The following is a 20,183-nucleotide window of genomic DNA, read 5'->3' on the forward strand; positions in this document are numbered from 1 at the left end:
CAGGGATCTATTCATGCCGTGTGAGATGGAATTTTTTACAAAATACATCACGCATTCACATCGACCAGCAGATCGCAGCCATTTCGGCGCATATCCTACTTTTCACGGCCTATTATTCCAAGTCACACGGGTATTTTGGTGGACATTTTTTATCTATGCCTATACAATTTTGCCAGGAAAGACCCTTTTGTGATGAAATAAATTTAATATTATCAACACCCACCAGCCCCCGCCATCTACCCGCTGTTGTTTTGCTCGTCCCGAATTACCCTTTCTTGTGTGCATTTGTGTAAAAAGATTATTGGGGCGGAAGAAAGTCAACACGTGATCTCGAGAGTTAGCTCCCTTTAGTTCCCGGATTCCTAGAAACGAGTCGCGCAGACGCAAGCATCTGATTTCAAGAAGAGGTGCAAGGAAAGGATTATCTGTACGTGAATTGTGGTAAGAAGAATTCTTTCGCATTAATGTTTCTCGTTTCAGCCATCACATCGCCTATCATACTTAACGAGTTGGACGAGTGTCGAAACGGATGACTTGGATGTCTACTTTCGGTTCCCTGTTCAGGATGTTGTTACCGGCTGCTGATTGCCGTCTATTCTTGTAGTAACTGCGATCATCTTACTCAGAATGTGCGCACGTGAAATGTATAGGGATAGTATTTTGTTGTTTATGATATAGCATACATCACCACAAGAACTTGCCATTCTTCTTTGGTCGACACGCCCAATCACACGTGGTCCCTGCTGGTCCATAAATCAATGTTAGGCGCGTACGTTTGATCGATCTGCGCGATCGCGCTGCGCGTTTGGTGGATCAATCAAACGCACACACATCGATCGATGTGTGCGCATTTGATCGAAAGAATACAAGAATCGTTAAAACGCGCAGCTCTTATACTTGCGCATTTGGACGAGCTGTCACAAAGTAAGTCCCTACCACACACACACAACGTTTTTGATTACAATTCAGCTCCTTTTTTGTTGTTTTTGATTACTGCTGAGCTCTAATCACATAGGCTCAAGTTAGTTTTATTGCTTCATTCTCTCTTGATTGCTTCATTCTCTCTTCATTCGTTTAACTGATACATGATGGAGAGGTTTAGGCACACACTGCAAGTGGAGGCAGATCTATACATCAGCCATGTGTCCCAAATCAAGCTTGATGTCGTCGAACGCTGAAGAAGAAGAAGAAGCTTGATGTCAAGCAAAAAGTTCAATACGGTTGTGAACCACCTCAGAGAACCCCATACCAGAGACATAGATAGAATGTATGTCTCTGCCCATGGATACTAAGGTGGAACCCCATTTTCGACATTGGGTGAAGAAGAGGAAATTTTCCTTGATGAACATGCCCGGATTGGGATTAAACGATGTGTTAGTTGTCCCCAATCCAAAACATCAAAGCCAGGTACGAAGAACTACATATAGATTATGTTTGGGCAAAGATTTTTGTTCTCGATTGACTTGTTTCAATTTCTAGCGATCTTTCAAATTTTTAGTACCTCTTCGTAATGATTTGGCTGCGGCTAATCAATTAGGAGCGGCTAATAAGTAATATAAGGATTTTTTCCACAGCGGGATTTGTTTAATTTAAATGTAGGGGATGCGGCTAATAAATCTTTGTTCTCCCAAAATGACGGTACAGCAGTTAGAATTTGCCTGCGCGTGATTAATCATTGTCTCCACTGTGTTGGTGCTACTGCTCATGCCTATTCAAGATTGTTTGTTGTACTTGTTTGTTGTCAGGCCTCTCAATCTTTCAAACAGTCTCTCTCTCTCTCTCTCTCTCTCTCTCTCTCTCTCTCTCTCTCTCTCTCTCTCTCTCTCTCTCTCTCTCTCTCTCTCTCTTAGTCTCTCAGGCTCTCTCTCTCTCTCTCTTAGTCTCTCAGGCTCTCTCTCTCTCTATCGCTCTCTCTTAGTCTCTCAGTCTCTCTCTCTCTTAGTCGCTCAGGCTCTATCTCTCTCTATCTCTCTCTGTAATAAAGTTTTCGAGTTCGAGTTCTCTTAGTCTCTCTTCTCTCTCTCTCTCTCTCTCTCTCTCTCTCTCTCTCTCTCTCTCTCTCTCTCTCTCTCTCTCTCTCTCTCACACACACTTTCTCTCTCACACACACACACTTTCTCTCTCTCTCTCTCTCACACACACTTTCTCTCTCTCTCTCTCTCTCTCTTAGTCTCTCTGTCTCTCCCCCCAATCCATCCTTCCTCATCTCTGTCCATCCCTCTGACATCTCATGAAAATAGCTGAACTTTTAAATCATTTGCTATTAAAGGACAATTAAACACTCAATGAGCTATTACATGTGAAATGGATGATCATGTGCAACCTCGACGCATATATACCTGTGATGTGATGTCTTTGAGGTAGTCTAAGTGTTTGGTACAATAATTATAATCCCATTTTTTCTTCTTTTTTTAAATGTCCTACAGATTGTTGTTTAGAAACTTATAGCTAGACCTACTTCCGGTCATAACTTCCGGTCATTGCCAGCAGACGTGTGTGTGGGTAGTATGGTGATTTGTGAGACGGATCGTCCAAATGCGCAAGTACAATATATAAGAGCTGCGCGTTTTAACGATTCTTGTATTCTTTGTATCGATCAAACGCGCACACATCGATGTGTGCGCGTTTGATCGATCCACCAAACGCGCCTAACATCAACACTGAAATCTTTGAATTGTGTCCTGTTTTACTGAAATGGGGCGCTCTACAGAGGAGACGATATTTGGTTCCACTTTCCAGGCTGACATGGCCATGGCAGGGGGTGGTAGAGCGGACACGCTCCATCTAGCCTACCTATAAATTGCTCACAGGATAATGGATCTCAAATAGCCTCTGACAGCCGAGCTCCTGGCTTTCCTGTGGGGATTCTTCTCAGCCCGCGGAAATTAGTGTTGCTACTGACTGGAGAATCTGCAAAGGCTGGTTACAGGTATCTTAAAAACAGTTACTTTGGCTAAATATGACTGTTCAGATGAAGGGAACCCCTGATTCTACAGTTCCAGTTCCACTGCTTTGTAGCTAGATCCAGTCATGACAGAGACTTCATGTGTAAACTTTGAATAAAATCTGTCCCATAGGCAGTTTGTGGTGTTCGACAGTGGAACCCCACAGTCCTTTGCATGAGATAAGATCATATGACCTTCCGTCCAACCACAAAGAAACATTTCAAGAATCAACAGCTTGGCTGCTTTCTGTGCAGAGTATAGGGATGTCTTGTGGAAGTAGTTTACAAACTGACACCAGACGCCCGTTTCGCAGAGGCAAGCATTGTTCGAGGCTATAGCCCCTTGCTTTTCAAGACAGCGAGGGTGTTTATGAAACGAATTTGTGCTAGCCATGCAAGAATTTAAACACGATTGGTTCTTCTTCTTCTGCGTTTGATATTGATGGCTGTCATATCCTCAGGTCGGTCGGCTGCCACGAAGTCCACAATCTAAACACAATTAATTGGTTGATACAGAAAGAATCATCCGCACTCGTCTGTGAATAGCAAATGAGATTGGCAGCTCAGAGCAGCCGCTATGTATTTTAACGTAGTGAGCACCTCCACAGGGACACTCGCCTACTCTCGCCAAGTCCTAGCCTTCCCCACGGCGAGAGTTCCCCAAGAAACCCTACTTCCTAGTTTCACTCACCAAATCCTAGCCTTCCCGACGGCGAGAGTTTCCCAAGAAACCTAACTTCCTAGTTTCACATGCCAAATCCTAGCCTTCCTCACAATGAGAGTTCCCCAAGAAACCCTACTCCCTGTCACATGTGAAAGTCTGCCCAGTTTTGTGGTGGTGTATATGTAATGCATGATTGCTAATTAAATTATTACACTAGAAGGAATGGACCTTCAGGGTTAACACTCAGTTGTAGATCAAGACCTCAGGGATGTGTATATGTCACCAAGTACAAGCAGTATGTATACACAATATCAGGGATTCGTTTAACACTCATTTGCTGATAAGTTATTTCGGGAGAGATTTCATGGTGTAAATTTTCTGATAAAAGTTTTTGCAGGAAGTTACGGGTTTAGATAATATTAATAATGGACTTCCTGCAATGTAGGACAGCTTTTTTGATGACATTTACATGAGGTTGTTTTGGCTGATAAGCAGTACATGTTTAACGTTTTATTAAAAGTTACAAGTTAATTATGATCTGATAAAAGTGAGAACGGTAGTGCTAAAATTATCCTTGGTGTGCTTTAGCTCTTATTATATTCACAGAATGAATCACGCTCAATGCAAAGTGGAAAAGTTTTCTGAGCACAAACCAAAGCTCAGCTGAAGGCTTTGTTTAAACAAAGGTGCCCTTGTGTGCATGTACAGTCACATTGATCCATGTTTATTTACCTTGGTGAATTTTCTGTTGGTGTGTAGTGCTAGAGCTGTCAGTTACCTCTGAAAATAGTTTGTTTGAAGAGTTGATAACAAAGAACTCATGCCTGTTTTCTCTTGCAAATGAATGAGTTTGTCAGAAATGACAAGTGTGAGTTCATACAGACAGTACAGTATTACACTCAGCTATTTTTCTGTGCAGAGCCTGGTGTCTAGCAAGGTATACTTCAGTTAACGCAGTTGTGTTTGTGTGTGGAACAGTTTACTTGTTCGCAGAACAATGATCAACAAGCTGAAGAACAAACTTGGTGTGTATATTAAACAGTAAACGTGTTTATTAAACAGATCTTGTCAGTTTTGCGCTTGCAGTTTATAGGTTTTGAGAAGAGGAGTTATTAACAAACCGGGTCTCAAAGGCGACATCAGAAGTTTTTAAGCACAGAGTTTTGGTGTAAGGTCATTTGCTTTCTTTTAAATACATTGTACATCTTAAATCAGAAGCCTTTATATATATATATGAAATACTAGATGAATACCCGCTTCGCCGGGTACGGCTTCGCCGGGAAGAGGTAAAGCCGAAAACCCAGCTTTGCCGGGTGTATGCCGGCAAAGCCGGCGCACCGTACGAAGGAAGGGAGATAAACGCGCAAAACACTGGAGAAGATAAGGAAGAGTAATACCCGGCTTCGCCGGGACAGTGACCTTCTAAAATTAGTAACGGGAATATGGATTGAGCATTGTTGACAGTGACCTTCTAAAAATAGTAACGGGAATATGGATTGACGCCACATGAAGGAAGGGAGATAAACGCAAAACACTGGAGAAGATAAGGAAGAGTTACTGGGAATGGATCTGGGAAGATGAACAGAAAAACCAAAATCGGTTCAGTGCTGCGCGCTGAGAGCATGAGTTGAAAATTCTCATTGACCAGGTTGTGTCCGGGGTCGACGGGCGCTGTGGCGGGGTGGTAAGACGTCGGCCTCGTAATCGGAAGGTCGAGGGTTCGAATCCCGGCCGCGGCCGCCTGGTGGGTTAAGAGTGGAGATTTTTCCGATCTCCCAGGTCAACTTGTGTGCAGACCTGCTAGTGACTTATCCCCCTTTGTGTGTACACGCAACCACAAGACCAAGTGCGCACGGAAAAAGATCCTGTAATCCATGTCAGAGTTCGGTGGGTTATGGAAACACGAAAATACCCAGCATGCTTCCTCCGAAAGCGGCGTGTGGCTGCCTAAATGGCGGGGTAAAAACGGTCATACACGTAAAATTCCACTCGTGTAAAAACACGAGTGTACATGGGAGTTTCAGCCCACGAACGCAGAAGAAGAAGAAGTGTCCGGGGTGTAGCTGAATACGCTGTCCAAATTTGAAAAAGATCCACCGAGAACTTTGGCCGTGCATCGCGAACAGACAGACAGACACTAGTCGTATATATAGAAGGTGTTGTATTGTTATTAACAATGCTGATTTAACCACGGTATTTTCAAATGGGTATACATACATGTACAGTATTTTTCAAGTGCAAATTCAGGCTACCACAAAACACGTATCAATTTATGACCCTTTTTTTTACATTTAGTCAAGTTTTGACTGAATGTTTTAACATAGAGGGGGGAATCGAGACGAGGGTCGTGGTGTCTGTGTGTGTGTGTAGAGCGATTCAGACCAAACTACTGGACCGATCTTTATGAAATTTGACATGAAAGTTCCTGGGTATGATATCCCCATACGTTTTTTTCATTTTTTTGATAAATGTCTTTGATGACGTCATATCCGGCTTTTCGTGAAAGTTGAGGCGGCACTGTCACGCCCTCATTTTTCAACCAAATTGGTTGAAATTTTGGTCAAGTATTGTTCGACGAAGCCCGGACTTCGGTATTGCATTTCAGCGTGGTGGCTTAAAAATTAATTAATGACTTTGGTCATTAAAAATCTGAAAATTGTAAAAAAAAATATTTCTTTTATAAAACGATCCAAATTTACGTTCATCTTATTCTCCATCATTTGCTGATTCCAAAAACATATAAATATGTTATATTTGGATTAAAAACAAGCTCTGAAAATTAAATATATAAAAATTATTTTCAAAATTAAATTGTCGAAATCAATTTAAAAACACTTTCATCTTATTCCTTGTTGGTTCCTGATTCCAAAAACATATAGATATGATATGTTTGGATTAAAAACACGCTCAGAAAGTTAAAACGAAGAGAGGTACAGAAAAGCGTGCTATCCTTCTTAGCGCAACTACTACCCCGCTCTTCTTGTCAATTTCACTGCCTTTGCCATGAGCGGTGGACTGACGATGCTACGAGTATACGGTCTTGCTGCGTTGCATTGCGTTCCGTTTCATTCTGTGAGTTCGACAGCTACTTGACTAAATGTTGTATTTTCGCCTTACGCGACTTGTTTACATTTAGTCAAGTTTTGGCTGAATGTTTTAACATAGAGGGGGGAATCGAGACGAGGGTCGTGGTGTCTGTGTGTGTGTGTAGAGCGATTCAGAGTAAACTACTGGACCGATCTTTATGAAATTTGACATGAGAGTTCCTGGGTATGATATCCCCGGACGTTTTTTTCTTTTTTTCGATAAATATGTCTTTGATGACGTCACATCGTATCCGGCTTTTTGTAAAAGTTGAGTCGGCATTGTCACACCCTCATTTTTCAATCAAATTGATTGAAATTTTGGCCAAGCAATCTTCGACGAAGGCCGGGCTTCGGTATTGCATTTCAGCTTGGTGGCTTAAAAATTAATTAATGACTTTGGTCATTAAAAATCTGAAAATTGTAATTAAAATAAAAAACATTATGAAACAATTCAAATTTACGTTTATCTTATTCTTCATCATGTTTTAATTCCAAAAACATATAAATATGTTATATTTGGATTAAAAACAAGCTCTGAAAATTAAAAATATAAAAATTATAATCAAAATCAGAGTTTCGTAATCGATTTAAAAATAATTTCATCTTATTCCTTGTCGGTTCCTGATTCCAAAAACATATAGGTATGATATGTTTGGATTAAAAACACGCTCAGAAAGTTAAAACAAAGAGAGGTACAGAAAAGCCTGCTGTGCAGCACAGCGAAACCACTACCGCGCTAAACAGTCTCATCAGTTTTACTGCGTTTTGCACGAGCGGCGGACTACGGTCATTGTGAAAAAATGCAGTGCGTTCACTTTCATTCTGTGAGTTTCACAGCTTGACTAAATGTAGTAATTTTGCCTTACGCGACTTGTTTTTAGATGGTCTGTGTAAACTTACTCCCACTTTAAGACACGATATCAGGGCGGGGATGTAGCTCAGTCGGTAGCGCACTGGATTTGTATCCAGTTGGCCGCTGTCAGCGTGAGTTCGTCCCCACGTTCGGCAAGAGATTTATTTCTCAGAGTCAACTTTGTGTGCAGACTCTCCTCGGTGTCCGAAAAAACCCCGTGTGTACACGCAAGCACAAGACCAAGTACGCACGAAAAAGATCCTGTAATCCGTGTCAGAGTTCGGTGGGTTATAGAAACACGAAAATACCCAGCATGCTTCCTCTGAAAACGGCGTATGGCTGCCTAAATGGCGGGGTAAAAAAACGGTCATACACGTAAAATTCCACTCGTGCAAAAAACACGAGTGTACGTGGGAGTTTCAGCCCACGAACGCAGAAGAAGAAGAAGACACGATATCCCTCCTTTGTAAGACCTGAATTTTATTTTATTTGTGTGATTTGGGGTGGTCTTTAAAAGGAAGTTCCACTGTACCAGAAGTGACTTGTTAACACAATCCTTTATGCTCAACAGACAGTTTTGATTTGTCTGAGTTTTCTTATATCATTGCAGACAAGATGCCGCAGCCGAAGGACTCAGGTGATGGAATGGGAGGCGGAGGTGGCAGGAAACCCGGTCTGTACGGAAGACAGCGCTCGGTCGACCAGCATCGTGTTCTCAAGCGTTCTCAGATGACTGTTACCTTGGATACGGCAGGAGCCGGGGATAGCAACGACCTCCCAGACGGCATTTGGAAAAACAAGGATGGATCATACGACTGCAGAGCATGCAAACACTTTGGCTTTCAGTCCATGACAGCTGTGAAAGACCACTGTGACTGTAACAGGCATATAGCTGCTGTCCTTCTGGAAAGAGAGTAGGTTTTTTTTCTCTCTAAATTATGATGTTTTTTTCTGGGGGGGGGGGGGGGGGGTATTGTTTATTTATTTAAAACTATTTAATTAAAACTTAATTGGTCTGCTGCAAGGTTAATTTATCAGAATGATGTTGAGGGCTAAAATTTAAAAGAAATACAAAAAATAATGATATCAAGAGGAAAAGATGTTCTGTTTTCACACAAAAAACATTTTTTTAGTTTATTTTGAAGCTTGAACGGTGGAAGATGTAGTATTGCGTGGTTACAAAGTAGACAAGACAGTTGAGGAACCTGGTGTAGCCATCTTTATTACCCGAAGTTCCCAGTTACAAAGCGGGAGTTCTTTCCCTTGCGTCGTCTGCATGGTAGGCCAAAGTGGGCGTACTTCGACCTATCCAACAGAAGACTTTTAAGACTTCCTCCATTTTAAGACCTTGCTTTTTCAGATTTTTTTGTTCATAACTTCTGTAACTTTACCTGCATTGTAAAACTCACTCTGTTTTAAGACCTGATTTCCTCAGATTTTTTTTTGAGGACTTAAAAGGGGGGTTTCACTGTAGTATGCACTCTTTATGCAGAGTATTTTAGCAGCTGTAAAGTATGTTGCTTTCATTTATGTGTTTCCGAAAAGACTTTATTGGATTGACTTCTTCTTCTTCTGCGTTCGTGGGTTGAAACTCCCTCGTACACTCGTGGATTTGCACGAGTGGAATTTTACGTGTATGACCGTTTTTACCCCGCCATTAAGGCAGCCATATATGCCGCTTTCGGAGGAAGCATGCTGGGTATTTTCGTGTTTCTATAACCCACTGAACTCTGACATGGATTACAGGATCTTTTCCGTGCGCACTTGGTCTTGTGCTTGCGTGTACACATGAAGGGGGATTAGGCACTAGCAGGTATGCACATAAGTTGACCTGGGAGATCGGAAAAATCTCCACACTTAACCCACCAGGCGGCCCCGGCCGGGATTCGAACCCTCGACCTTCCGATTAAGAGGCCGACGTCTTACCACCACGCCACTGCGCCCGTCATTGGATTGACTTATACAGTCAGTGTTTGTCGTCAGGTGCAGAATGAGCAGTTTTTATATCTCATAATATTGTAAAGCGCATAGTGATATTGTAAAGCGCATAGTGCTTTTAGTTATGCGCTATAGAAATCTCCTTAATAAATAAATAAATAAATAAAATTCCAACTTACGATTCTTTTTTGTGTGGAAGACTTTCTGTGTATGGGTGTGAATATTGCTGTGTTTATCTTAGCTGATTTTTGCTTCATTTTAAAGAAGTGATATTTTAATGTGTATGTCTTCTATTTTGTTCCAGGAGACTGTTTAGAGCGGAAAAGAAGTTTGTACCAAGGATACAAATCGAAAGTGATGCTCAGTTTGACGACAAGAAGGGAGAATACTTCCTGTCCGTCAAGGTGGGCAACGGAAATGAAGTGAAGGGAACTGTGACCTTCACCCTAACAAACATCAGCGCCAATTCCATATTCAAGTTCCTTAGCTGGCATGGCGACGTGCCTGTGTCAGAATTCCGTTTTGAGAACCCAGAGCCTGGCATTCAACTGAGACCATGTAAGGATGACTTATTTGAATTAATCTGTTTTTCTCCTGCTGTCTCTGTCTGTATTTTTGCTCTAAATTAAGCCTAAAAGTTTTAAGTGGTTGAAGCTTATCCTAAAAGAAAGGAAATGAACTTCATGTATACTTCATTTCATCTTTTCAGGTGAACAGTTGAAACTGAAACTGCAGTTGACACCCAGTAAAGAAGCTGTCCACGCCTTTAAAATCTTCTTCCACTTTGACGACCTGAACAGGTCGCAGCCGAGGGTGGAAGTCTGCAGTGTGAAAATTACCTTTGCCGACGACCTGGTGGCAGATTTAGCAAACACAGGGGGGCAGTATGTGTACAATAAACGCCCCAAAGGACCCTCACGTCAGTACTACCAGAGAGGACATGCCGAACCAGGGCAACCTCTTCCTGGGTATGTTTTGTTGTGTTCTAGGGGGTAGTTGTTTTGGTTGGTTGCGGTGGTGGTGGGTTTTGTGTGGTGATGGCGAGTGTATATGGATGGAGGTTAGGGTGATATTGGGTGTGGGGAGTGGGGGTGTATATTTCAGTGATGTCAAAGGTGTGTGTGTTATTCGCATACATTAAGGTTTGCAAATACTTTTATTTCTTGATTCCATAATTATGTAACAAGCATATCCCCCCCCCCTCCCTGTTTTCCCATATAGACACAATTGGATTTCATATATGTAACAAGCATATCCCCCCCCCCCCCCCCCCTCCAGTTTTCTTATACATATAGACACAATTGTGATTCAATGGTTTGAATGTGTTGGTGGTGATGATGGGTGTTTAAATATAGTGCTTATTAACATACATATTTCATAATGTCTTATGTTTTGATACTTCTACACACTTCAAGAGATTGAACTACCATTTAATAAGATGCATTCTTTTATTTTACATCACATATAGTTCTTATATTGATATTGCTTTCAAATTGTTGCTTTTGTGCAGGTTGGGAGAAAGGGACGGTCTAGAAAAGACAAGGCCGTTACCGTGGTTTGACATGCCACGTTGTTTTCACCAGTTTATCAACAACGGTCTGACCATCAATGATGACGCCAGCCCTTCTGAAGCGGATCAGTTGCAACAGTACAAGTAAGAACTTCCTCTTCTCTTTTAGTTTTGTGTCAACGTTTCGAAAAGATGTTCTGTTTCTTGGATTTATTCTGAACCTTTTTTCTTTTTTTTACATTTAGTCAAGTTTTGACTAAATGTTTTAACATAGAGGGGGAATCGAGACGAGGGTCGTGGTGTATGTGTGTCTGTCTGTGTGTGTGTGTGTCTGTCTGTCTGTGTGTGTAGAGCGATTCAGAGTAAACTACTAGACCGATCTTTATGAAATTTTACATGAGAGTTCCTGGGTATGATATCCCCAGACGTTTTTTTCATTTTTTCGATAAATGTCTTTATCCGGCCTTTTGTAAAAATTGAGACGGCACTGTCACACCCTCATTTTTCAATCAAATTGATTGAAATTTTTGTAAAGCAATCTTCGACGAAGGCCGGACTTCGGTATTGCATTTCAGCTTGGTGGCTTAAAAATTAATTTATGACTTTGGTCATTAAAAATCTGAAAATTGTAATATCTTTTTTTTATATAAAACGATCCAAATTTACGTTCATCTTATTCTACATCATTTCCTGATTCCAAAAACATATAACTATGTTATATTTGGATTAAAAACAATCTCTGAAAATTAGAAATATAAAAATTATGTTCAAAATTAAATTTCCAAAATCGATTTAAAAATAATTTCATCTTATTCCTTGTCGGTTCCTGATTCAAAAAATATATAGATATGATATGTTTGGATTAAAAACACGCTCAGAAAGTTAAAAACGAAGAGAGGCACAGAAAAGCGTGCTATGCAGCACAGCGAAACCACTACCGCGCTAAACAGGCTCGTCAGTTTCACTCCGTTTTGCACAAGCGGCGGACTACGATCATTGTGAAAAAATGCAGTGCGTTCAGTTTCATTCTGTGAGTTCCACAACTTGACTAAATGTAGTAATTTCGCCTTACGCGACTTGTTTGTATTTCTGTTTGCAACTATTTGTAGGATAAGGTAACGTTATTTTGTGAGGTATATGTGGTACACTTTGGATTTAAAGTGTCCACCTTGTGGAAAAACTGTTTAACTCATTTGAATGACTGTGCTCTACTGTTGCAAGCAATTGTCTTTCTTTGTAGATTGTATGTTTGTTTGTTTGTTTGTTAATGTTTTTTTATGAGGGAAAAGAGCTCACATGCTGCTTGGCTTTGTGTGTGTGTGTGTCTATGCATGCATGCGTGACAGGGTGACGCAGTAGTCCCCCTTTTGGTGTGTGTGTGTGTCTATGCATGCATGTGTGACAGAGTAGTCCCCCTTTTGGTGTGTGTGTGTGTGTCTATGCATGCATGCGTGACAGGGTGACGCAGTAGTCCCCCTTTTGGTGTGTGTGTGTGTCTATGCATGCATGCGTGACAGGGTGACGCAGTAGTCCCCCTTTTGGTGTGTGTGTGTCTATGCATGCATGTGTGACAGGGTGACCCAGTAGTCCCCCTTTCGGTGTGTGCGTATGTGTGTGTCAATGCAAGCATGCGTGACAGGGTGACGCAGTAGTCCCCCTTTGACAGCAGCTGCTTTTCACAGGAATGTCTACCAGCCTCGCGCATGAGTTATTTAAAGCTCTAAATTGCATGTGCGTTGGTTAGATGGGACACCGCTGAATTGTATAGAACTGTTTGTGATAGGGTCTGACTGCTGTCGTCTGATGATATGCTCTTGCAAACCTTTGAGTTTGTAAGGCAAATTTGTTTTGGGCTATTAATTTAGCCCAAACTCACTCTCACTCCTGTGTGACTGACTTTGCCTCCGAAGGTGATTCAGGTGTTTTGTGCACTTGATTTTACATGGGTGTCTGTGTGTGTTATATGGCTATTTCATTCTGATTTGATTCTTTTTTTCACCTTTTGTCTGTGTGCTCTGCTGATGTATGCACGCACGTACACAGAGAGGTGTGTGTTTGGAATGGTGCGTGCAAATATCAGATCTACTTTTCAACTTGGCTTTGATATTCGCTCGGCTTCTTGACGAGTGGACGTAAACTGATAGAACTATCAAGATAAGTTTTGTGTGAATATTTGTTTGTCTGTTCACTTAAAAGACTGTTGGGTCGAAATATCTGTGAATGTATTGTTTTGTCAATAACAAACGTTCCAACAACCTACCTTTCTTTTTCTTTTTTTTGGGGGGGGCTTTGATATGTGTGGGTTTTTTTGTGTGCGAATGGACTGTTCAGCTATTGACCTTGTGTTGTTATGACAGGTCGGTACTGGATACTGACCAGCTGACGGTCAACAACTACCAGAAGCGCTTTGAGGCTCTCCTGTACCTCGAGGAGCATCAGACCACCGTCGACATGGAGATGTATTTCATGGAGAAAGTGCGGCTACAAAAACACGGCCGCGGCAACCTTCTCTCACTAGAGGTCAGAGCTTATTCTTCTTCTGCGTTCGTGGGCTGAAACTCCCACGTACACTCGTGTGTTTTTTTTTGCACGAGTGGAATTTTACGTGTATGACCGTTTTTTACCCCGCCATTTAGGCAGCCATACGCCGTTTTCGGAGGAAGAGGTCAGAGCTGAAACATAAACATTTTATTTGACTTGAACGTGCTCAAGATTGTATTGTTGCATCCGTTTGCCTCCACACAAGATACAGTCAGGGGCTGATCGAATGCGTGCACGCACAAGCAGGCCAGAGCAGAAACGTAAAAAGTTTATTTGACTTAGGTTAGATTACTGTTTTCAACATCTCGGTATTGTTAATGTGCTCAAGATTTTTTTTGTCGCATCTGTTTGCCTCCACAACACGATATAGTGAGGGGCTAAAATATTTATAAAGAGAGCGTGTATAAAAATGTGTATCAGAAGTACAGACTTGCATAGCATTTTGTAAGTAATTATGATTTACATTCTGAGAAATGTGCTTGTTTTGTGAAACCGTACAGGTATTCATGCTGCTTTAAAACAGAAGCTGTATGGACATGACTCATCAGATTCATTTTGTACGTTTACTGTCATGTTCCCAGAGTAGCGCAAATTTAGTACTAAAATGGGACAATGTATATGTACATTGCACATACATATTTTGGACAGGACAAATTTGACTCCAATGACAGAAACATGATGCTTTACATTTTTGACAGGTGCCTGGACTGGCAGAAAATCGTCCGTCAGTGTTGAAAGGGGATCACCTGTATGTGCGTAAATATGTGGGGCCGGGGGAATACAGCCGTAAGGAGTACCAGGGAATTGTACATGAGGTGCAGCAAACTCGCGTCTTCCTGGGCTTCAGTCGCAAGTGAGTTTGTGTGTATGTCTGTGTGTATGTATGTACAGTATCAGCTGTGATGTGAGGCACCTCCAATTAGGGGAGGACACCTCCAAATAAGGGCCTGTCATGCCAGGTATATTTGGATCAAGGGCAACAACTAATAAGAGCACATTTATAAGTTTATCTTGTTGTGCTCCTTTGTTATCTAAATTCCATGGCTGTTTAAAACATGTATCTAAATAAACGTCAGTTGGAGCAGCAAGAAGACCAGGAGGGGGAGATGTACGGTGCTGGACTGATGGGGGATGGAGAGTAATAACTACCAAAATCATTTTAAGAAGACTGTGAACAATACAGGAACACACCCAGACTTATTTTTCAACAATTTGTCTGCATAATGTGTAGAGAAACACTTCACAAACTTTCAAATGCAATTTTCTCTGAAGTTGGGTTTTCAAGGACAGTAACAACGCGGGCAATGATATTTCTTTAGAACTACTTGTGGTAGAGTTATTATTTATATTTTGCAGGAGTTAGATTTGATTTTTCTAGACTTTTACAAGGCGTTTTTGTAAAAATCCATCAAATTCTTTTTTTTACAGAATATAATATAGGCCTGAATGGGTATTTTTGGGGCTAAAAATTTATATTTCTCAATTTTTGCTGCTGAATTTGAACTGGGGTAATTTGGTCAAAACGGCTCTGTATAAGTCTGATACTGATATCTGGGAGTAATTTGCAAAAACTTTTAAGCCTGTGGCTTCAAAAATGTCTTTCTAATTTCATGGAGCATGGGGTGTAATTTTTGTACTTTTTGGAAGAAATTGGTCTTTTTTTATGAAAATATTACTTGCTTGGTCAAAAACTGGGCATGCAGGTGCTTGTTCATGCTTTCTTTCTATAAAGTACCCCAAAACTTCAAAGAAAACTTTAAAATATTCATATTTCATTTTTCGTGCCACCTCTCCCCTTAAGGTTTTGAAACTTTGAATACTCATGGACAAACTTAGTCATACATGTACTCATCTTCTCAGCTGTGTCTAATTTCCCACAGGCTGTGGACTTGATCCGTTGCCTGTTTCCCAAAATGATCGCCTGTGTGAGGCTACTGTGAAATTACAAGGAGATTTCTGCTTTCATTAAGGCAATGAGCGGCACTAGAATGACCAAAATGAAACATGGAAAATACATGGAGTAACTTACTTTTCTGGGTAGTTATTGAAGTGACTTATATACAGAAATGAAAAAAATTGCGAAAACTAAAGGACATAGATTGCCGTCGCTATGGAAACTGGCATACACAGCACCATATTGGATTTCTAGGAGACGGTTTTACAGCAACATCATACATCAAAAATGCTTAATATTTGGCACAAAGACACACAACACTTTTATCTACAATCATATAGAACGTTGATTGGACACAAAACTACAGTTGAATTTAAATTAATATTTGAAATAAAGATTGATGAATATGCAGTTAGAAATTCATTAATCCTTATTACAAAAATTAATTTAAATTCAACTGTAGTCTGTAGTCAAAATATCATTCTATATGATTGCAGATACAAGTCATGTGTATCTTTGTGCCAAATATTATGCATGTCTGATGTATGATATGTTGCTGTTCCTAGAAATCCAATATGGCGACTGTTTCCATGACAACGGCAGTCTGTGTCCTTTAGTATTTAATTGTTTTCCATTTATTTGTATAAGTCTCTTCAATAACTACCCAGAAAACTAGGTTATTCTCCAAGTTTAATTTTACTGCCGCTCATTGCCTTAAAACATTGATTAGATTGATTTGTCCATGATTATATTTCGGACTTTTTGTGTTAAGTTCTTTTTTTGTAAATTTAAAATACCACCTAGACTTTGCAGGGGTGTTTCTAGTATTTAAGAGTGGCCATGAAAATTCTGGTAATTTTCAACAGTAACTGTTAATGGTAGTGCTTGGCGTCACCTTTTCTCTACTGTTAAAAAGTTTGTCAGATATCTGCCAAAGGTTTCATCCATGGGAAAGTCCTTTCAGCGTTTTGTCAATGCAAAAGGACACCCTGAAGTTTAATCTACTTATCTACGTCTGTCTCTTTTCAGCTTTGTTGACAGTTTTTATGAGGGGCTTGAGTTCTGCGTACGCTTCACAGTCAACCGCCTTCCCATGAGGCTTCAACATCGCGCCCTGTCCTTGAAAGAGCCGGAAGAAAGTGACCTTGAGAATATCCTCTTCCCGACAGAGGACACAGCAAGGACACATGGCTTGCTACTTCCACAGGACACGGTGCTGAGGTTAGTTTGGGGACACGCTGATGAAACAAGTTTTCTTTTGCTCGAGGGATGAGAACAAATAGGATGATGCATGTTGTTATTTTCTGCTTAGTTTTTTGTACTCTGGCTACTGTTTTCCAGAGCAAAATGTTATGTATCTTACCCTAGCTCAGTAAAGTTCAGAAAACAAACTTTCTTCCCACAAATGAAGGCCATAACTCTTTTGGGTTTCGATTCAGTCAATTGTTATGAATTTACTTTTGCTTTCTATTTATCTGACAAGATACATGAAAAATCCATATTAAAATGCTGTCTGTTTTCTGCAAGAACAGTTAAGGTTACTGTTGAATATGTGTTAAAGATACTCATTTTACATTTTTCTTCATTGGGGGGGGGGGTCAGGTCAGGTCGGTGAAAGCGGAGGCAGTATCTAAACGTATAAGCCTTTGGATATCTTTGAGAATGGTTTTTTGTTCTTGCTCTCCTGCAAATGATCACATTTCTGGCTTATCACTTATGTTTACCTTGGCACTGCAGGTTCTATTCACGTAGCCCACCGCCCAACCCCGAGCAGGAGCGAGCAATACGACACATTGTGCTGGGTACCTCCAGGCCTGCCCCCTACATCATCTTTGGTCCTCCTGGCACAGGGAAAACCTTCACCATCGTTGAGGCTATCAAGCAGGTACAGTACTGAAAACGCCCTGCATTTCTTGTATAGGCACAAACACTCAGAGCCAGCACAGTGGTGCCTGCCATGAAAGGACACCCGCAGGACCAAGGAAAAGTGTCCCTACATTGCAGGTGGCCTGTCATAACAGGTACATTTTGGTCAGGATCATACATGTAGACAAAGGGACAAGAGAAGGTGTCCTTCGTTGGGAGGTTTCCTCTGATCAGAGGGACCTCTCATTGCAAGTGCTACTACCACCACAGGGGGAAAAACAAAGGGTTTCTTCATGTCAGTTTTGACCACTTACAGAATGAGTGCTCCGACTGGGCTGTGCTCCGACTGGGCTAAGGGGAATAATCCGCTGGAGGTCTCCGGTGACAAGGGCCAAGCAGACATCAGGCACTCTGAAAGGAGTTTCACCATCAACTTTTGTCTTGTGTCGCTATGCCCTGTTAGACACTTGCATTCATATGTGCGTGTCTGTGTTAGAACATTTATCAACTGTCTCAATAACGGACATCGGTTTGTGGAAGCTGAAGCTCTTATAATTTTACAACAATACTGAGACCACAAAGAGCAGAGTTATTGCTGGCATTTATTTCCTTCAGCAAATTCAGGAAAAATGGCCATGCACATTTGGACAATTTTCAGAAGTTTAGAGCAATCCTCCATCGTCACCTTTAGACCACCATTAAAAAAAAGGTTGCTGCAATATGGAATAATTAAGTTTGGGCATTTTGCCAACAGCCAAGGCCAAACAGCATTTGTGAAGTCTGTGGAGAGTGCTTATAAAAATTCATAGTCATTTTATGATTACTGGATGATGTAACAATCTGGTCAAATCATTTTCTGTTGTCAGGTCTTGGTACAGCTGCCAGCGTCACGTGTCCTGGCGTGTGCACCGTCCAACAGCGCTGCAGATCTGATTGCGGAGAAGCTGCTGGTTCACCTCCAGAGTCGCGAGGTCTACAGACTCAACGCCTTCAGCCGCTCAGTGGCCACCATTTCTGACAAAGTCAAGGTGGGTTTTGTGGTTTGGGGTACATTAAGCTTAAAAAACAACTGTGAAATGTCAGGGTAATGGTAAGAGTGTAGATGCAGAGGAGAGAGAAACATACAAACAAGTAAATTTAAGGTTGCTGCTCTTGGTCACTTTAATGACATTTATGTTCTAATCTACCTACCGTATTTTCCGAGTTACAAGGCGCTACAGCACATAAGGCGCACCCCCTTCTTTAAAAAAAAAATTGTAATCCAGTCACCCATTGGGCGCAGGGGGCCGATAGGGCGCACCAAAATTGAAAAAGTTGGGGGCTCGTCCGGGATCCTAGCACCTGTTGCTAGAAATTTCAGTCACCTCAACTTAGGCAAAGTCCTTTGTCCTTTTCCCTCAGCAAGTTCGATCGCTTTCAACTTGTATTCTGCATCGTCAGCAAGTCGCTTCGTCTTCGGCATGGTTGCTGTGTGACTGTGTGAGGGTGTGTCATGAAATCAAACTGCCGAGAAATGTGACGATCAGTTTGAGTTGTGTAAACAAGTGCTCACGGAATTTAAAAAAACCAATACTGGTATTCGAGATGGAGGTGAGTTCTTGTCACGTTTTGTTCCCCATGATTTTTTCCCAATTTTTTTTTCTTTTTTTTTTCGTATTTCATACATGGATTAGGCGCTTCGTTAAACAAGGCGGAGGGGTCAAACTTGAGGAAAAAATTCGCGCCTTATGACCGGGAAAATACGGTATATTTTTCATTAATGTTACCAATTATTTGCATATATACGTGAGTGAAGATAAAAATTACAATGTTGATTGTCTCCCTTAAGGAGTAAAGCTGAATCGAAAATAGGGTAAAACGCAGCGTTATCTTGGAGCCAATCCATCCATTATTCCCCTTGTTCTCTGTGACCCACTCTTTCACTCTCCTTCTTTTGTGTTTATGGTAACATGCCATCCGACAAATGCCGGGCAAAGCCCTCACGGCTCATGTTTGTAAAGTGTGTGTGCGTGTGTGTGTGCATGCGTGTGTGTGTGTGTGTACAAAAACAGGGTGGTTTGGTTGGATGTATGTTGTTGTCATTAAATGAAGGTTGCTTCTTTTTTGTTCCTTCGCATTTGGAACCAAAACAGTCACCATTTTTGAGTCACTTGAGAAAAAGTGACTCTATGTAATCGGTCAGTGTTAGTCTGTCCGGCCGGCCGGCCGTCCGGCCGGCCGGCCGGCCGGCCGTCCGGCCGGCCGTCCGTAGACACCACCTTAACGTTGGACTTTTCTCGGAAACTATCAAAGCGATCGGGCTCATATTTTGTTTAGTCGTGACCTCCAATGACCTCTACACTTTAACGATGGTTTCGTTGACCTTTGACCTTTTTCAAGGTCACAGGTCAGCGTCAAAGGAAAAATTAGACATTTTATATCTTTCTCGGAAACTATCAAAGCGATCGGGCTCATATTTTGTTTAGTCGTGACCTCCAATGACCTCGACACTTTAACGATGGTTTCGTTGACCTTTGACCTTTTTCAAGGTCACAGGTCAGCGTCAAAGGAAAAATTAGACATTTTATATCTTTGACAAAGTTCATCGGATGTGATTGAAACTTTGTAGGATTATTCTTTACATCAAAGTATTTACATCTGTAGCCTTTTACGAACGTTATCAGAAAAACAAGGGAGATAACTAGCCTTTTCTGTTCGGCAACACACAACTTAACGTTGGGCTTTTCTCGGAAACTATAAAAGTGACCGGGCTCAAATTTTATGTGAACGTGACTCATTGTGTTGTGAATAGCAATTTCTTCCTGTCCATCTGATGCCTCATATAATATTCAGAACTGCGAAAGTGACTCGATCGAGCGTTTGCTCTTCTTGTTTTGTCTGCTTATCA

At 41.3% G+C, this 20,183-nt stretch overlaps 1 protein-coding gene across 2 annotated transcripts in view; it reads left to right on the forward strand.

Moving 5' to 3' along the window:
* Positions 1-341: 341 nt before the first annotated feature.
* LOC138964600 (putative helicase mov-10-B.1) overlaps positions 342-20,183 on the forward strand; it is a 34,077-nt gene continuing 14,235 nt past the window's right edge. The window contains exons 1-11 of one of the 2 annotated variants that reach the window (XM_070336599.1): positions 342-441; positions 4,528-4,633; positions 8,158-8,461; positions 9,790-10,043; positions 10,195-10,453; positions 10,996-11,139; positions 13,353-13,515; positions 14,235-14,389; positions 16,460-16,651; positions 17,168-17,315; positions 18,163-18,324. In XM_070336599.1, the coding sequence (XP_070192700.1) occupies positions 4,606-4,633; positions 8,158-8,461; positions 9,790-10,043; positions 10,195-10,453; positions 10,996-11,139; positions 13,353-13,515; positions 14,235-14,389; positions 16,460-16,651; positions 17,168-17,315; positions 18,163-18,324 (1,809 nt within the window). In that variant the 5' untranslated portion in view covers positions 342-441; positions 4,528-4,605. The remainder of the gene's footprint in view (positions 442-4,527; positions 4,634-8,157; positions 8,462-9,789; positions 10,044-10,194; positions 10,454-10,995; positions 11,140-13,352; positions 13,516-14,234; positions 14,390-16,459; positions 16,652-17,167; positions 17,316-18,162; positions 18,325-20,183) is intronic. The other variant, XM_070336600.1, reaches the window with a different exon arrangement.

The sequence above is a fragment of the Littorina saxatilis genome, linkage group LG4 (genome assembly GCF_037325665.1).
Source record: "Littorina saxatilis isolate snail1 linkage group LG4, US_GU_Lsax_2.0, whole genome shotgun sequence".
Classification (NCBI taxonomy): Eukaryota; Metazoa; Mollusca; class Gastropoda; order Littorinimorpha; family Littorinidae; genus Littorina; species Littorina saxatilis.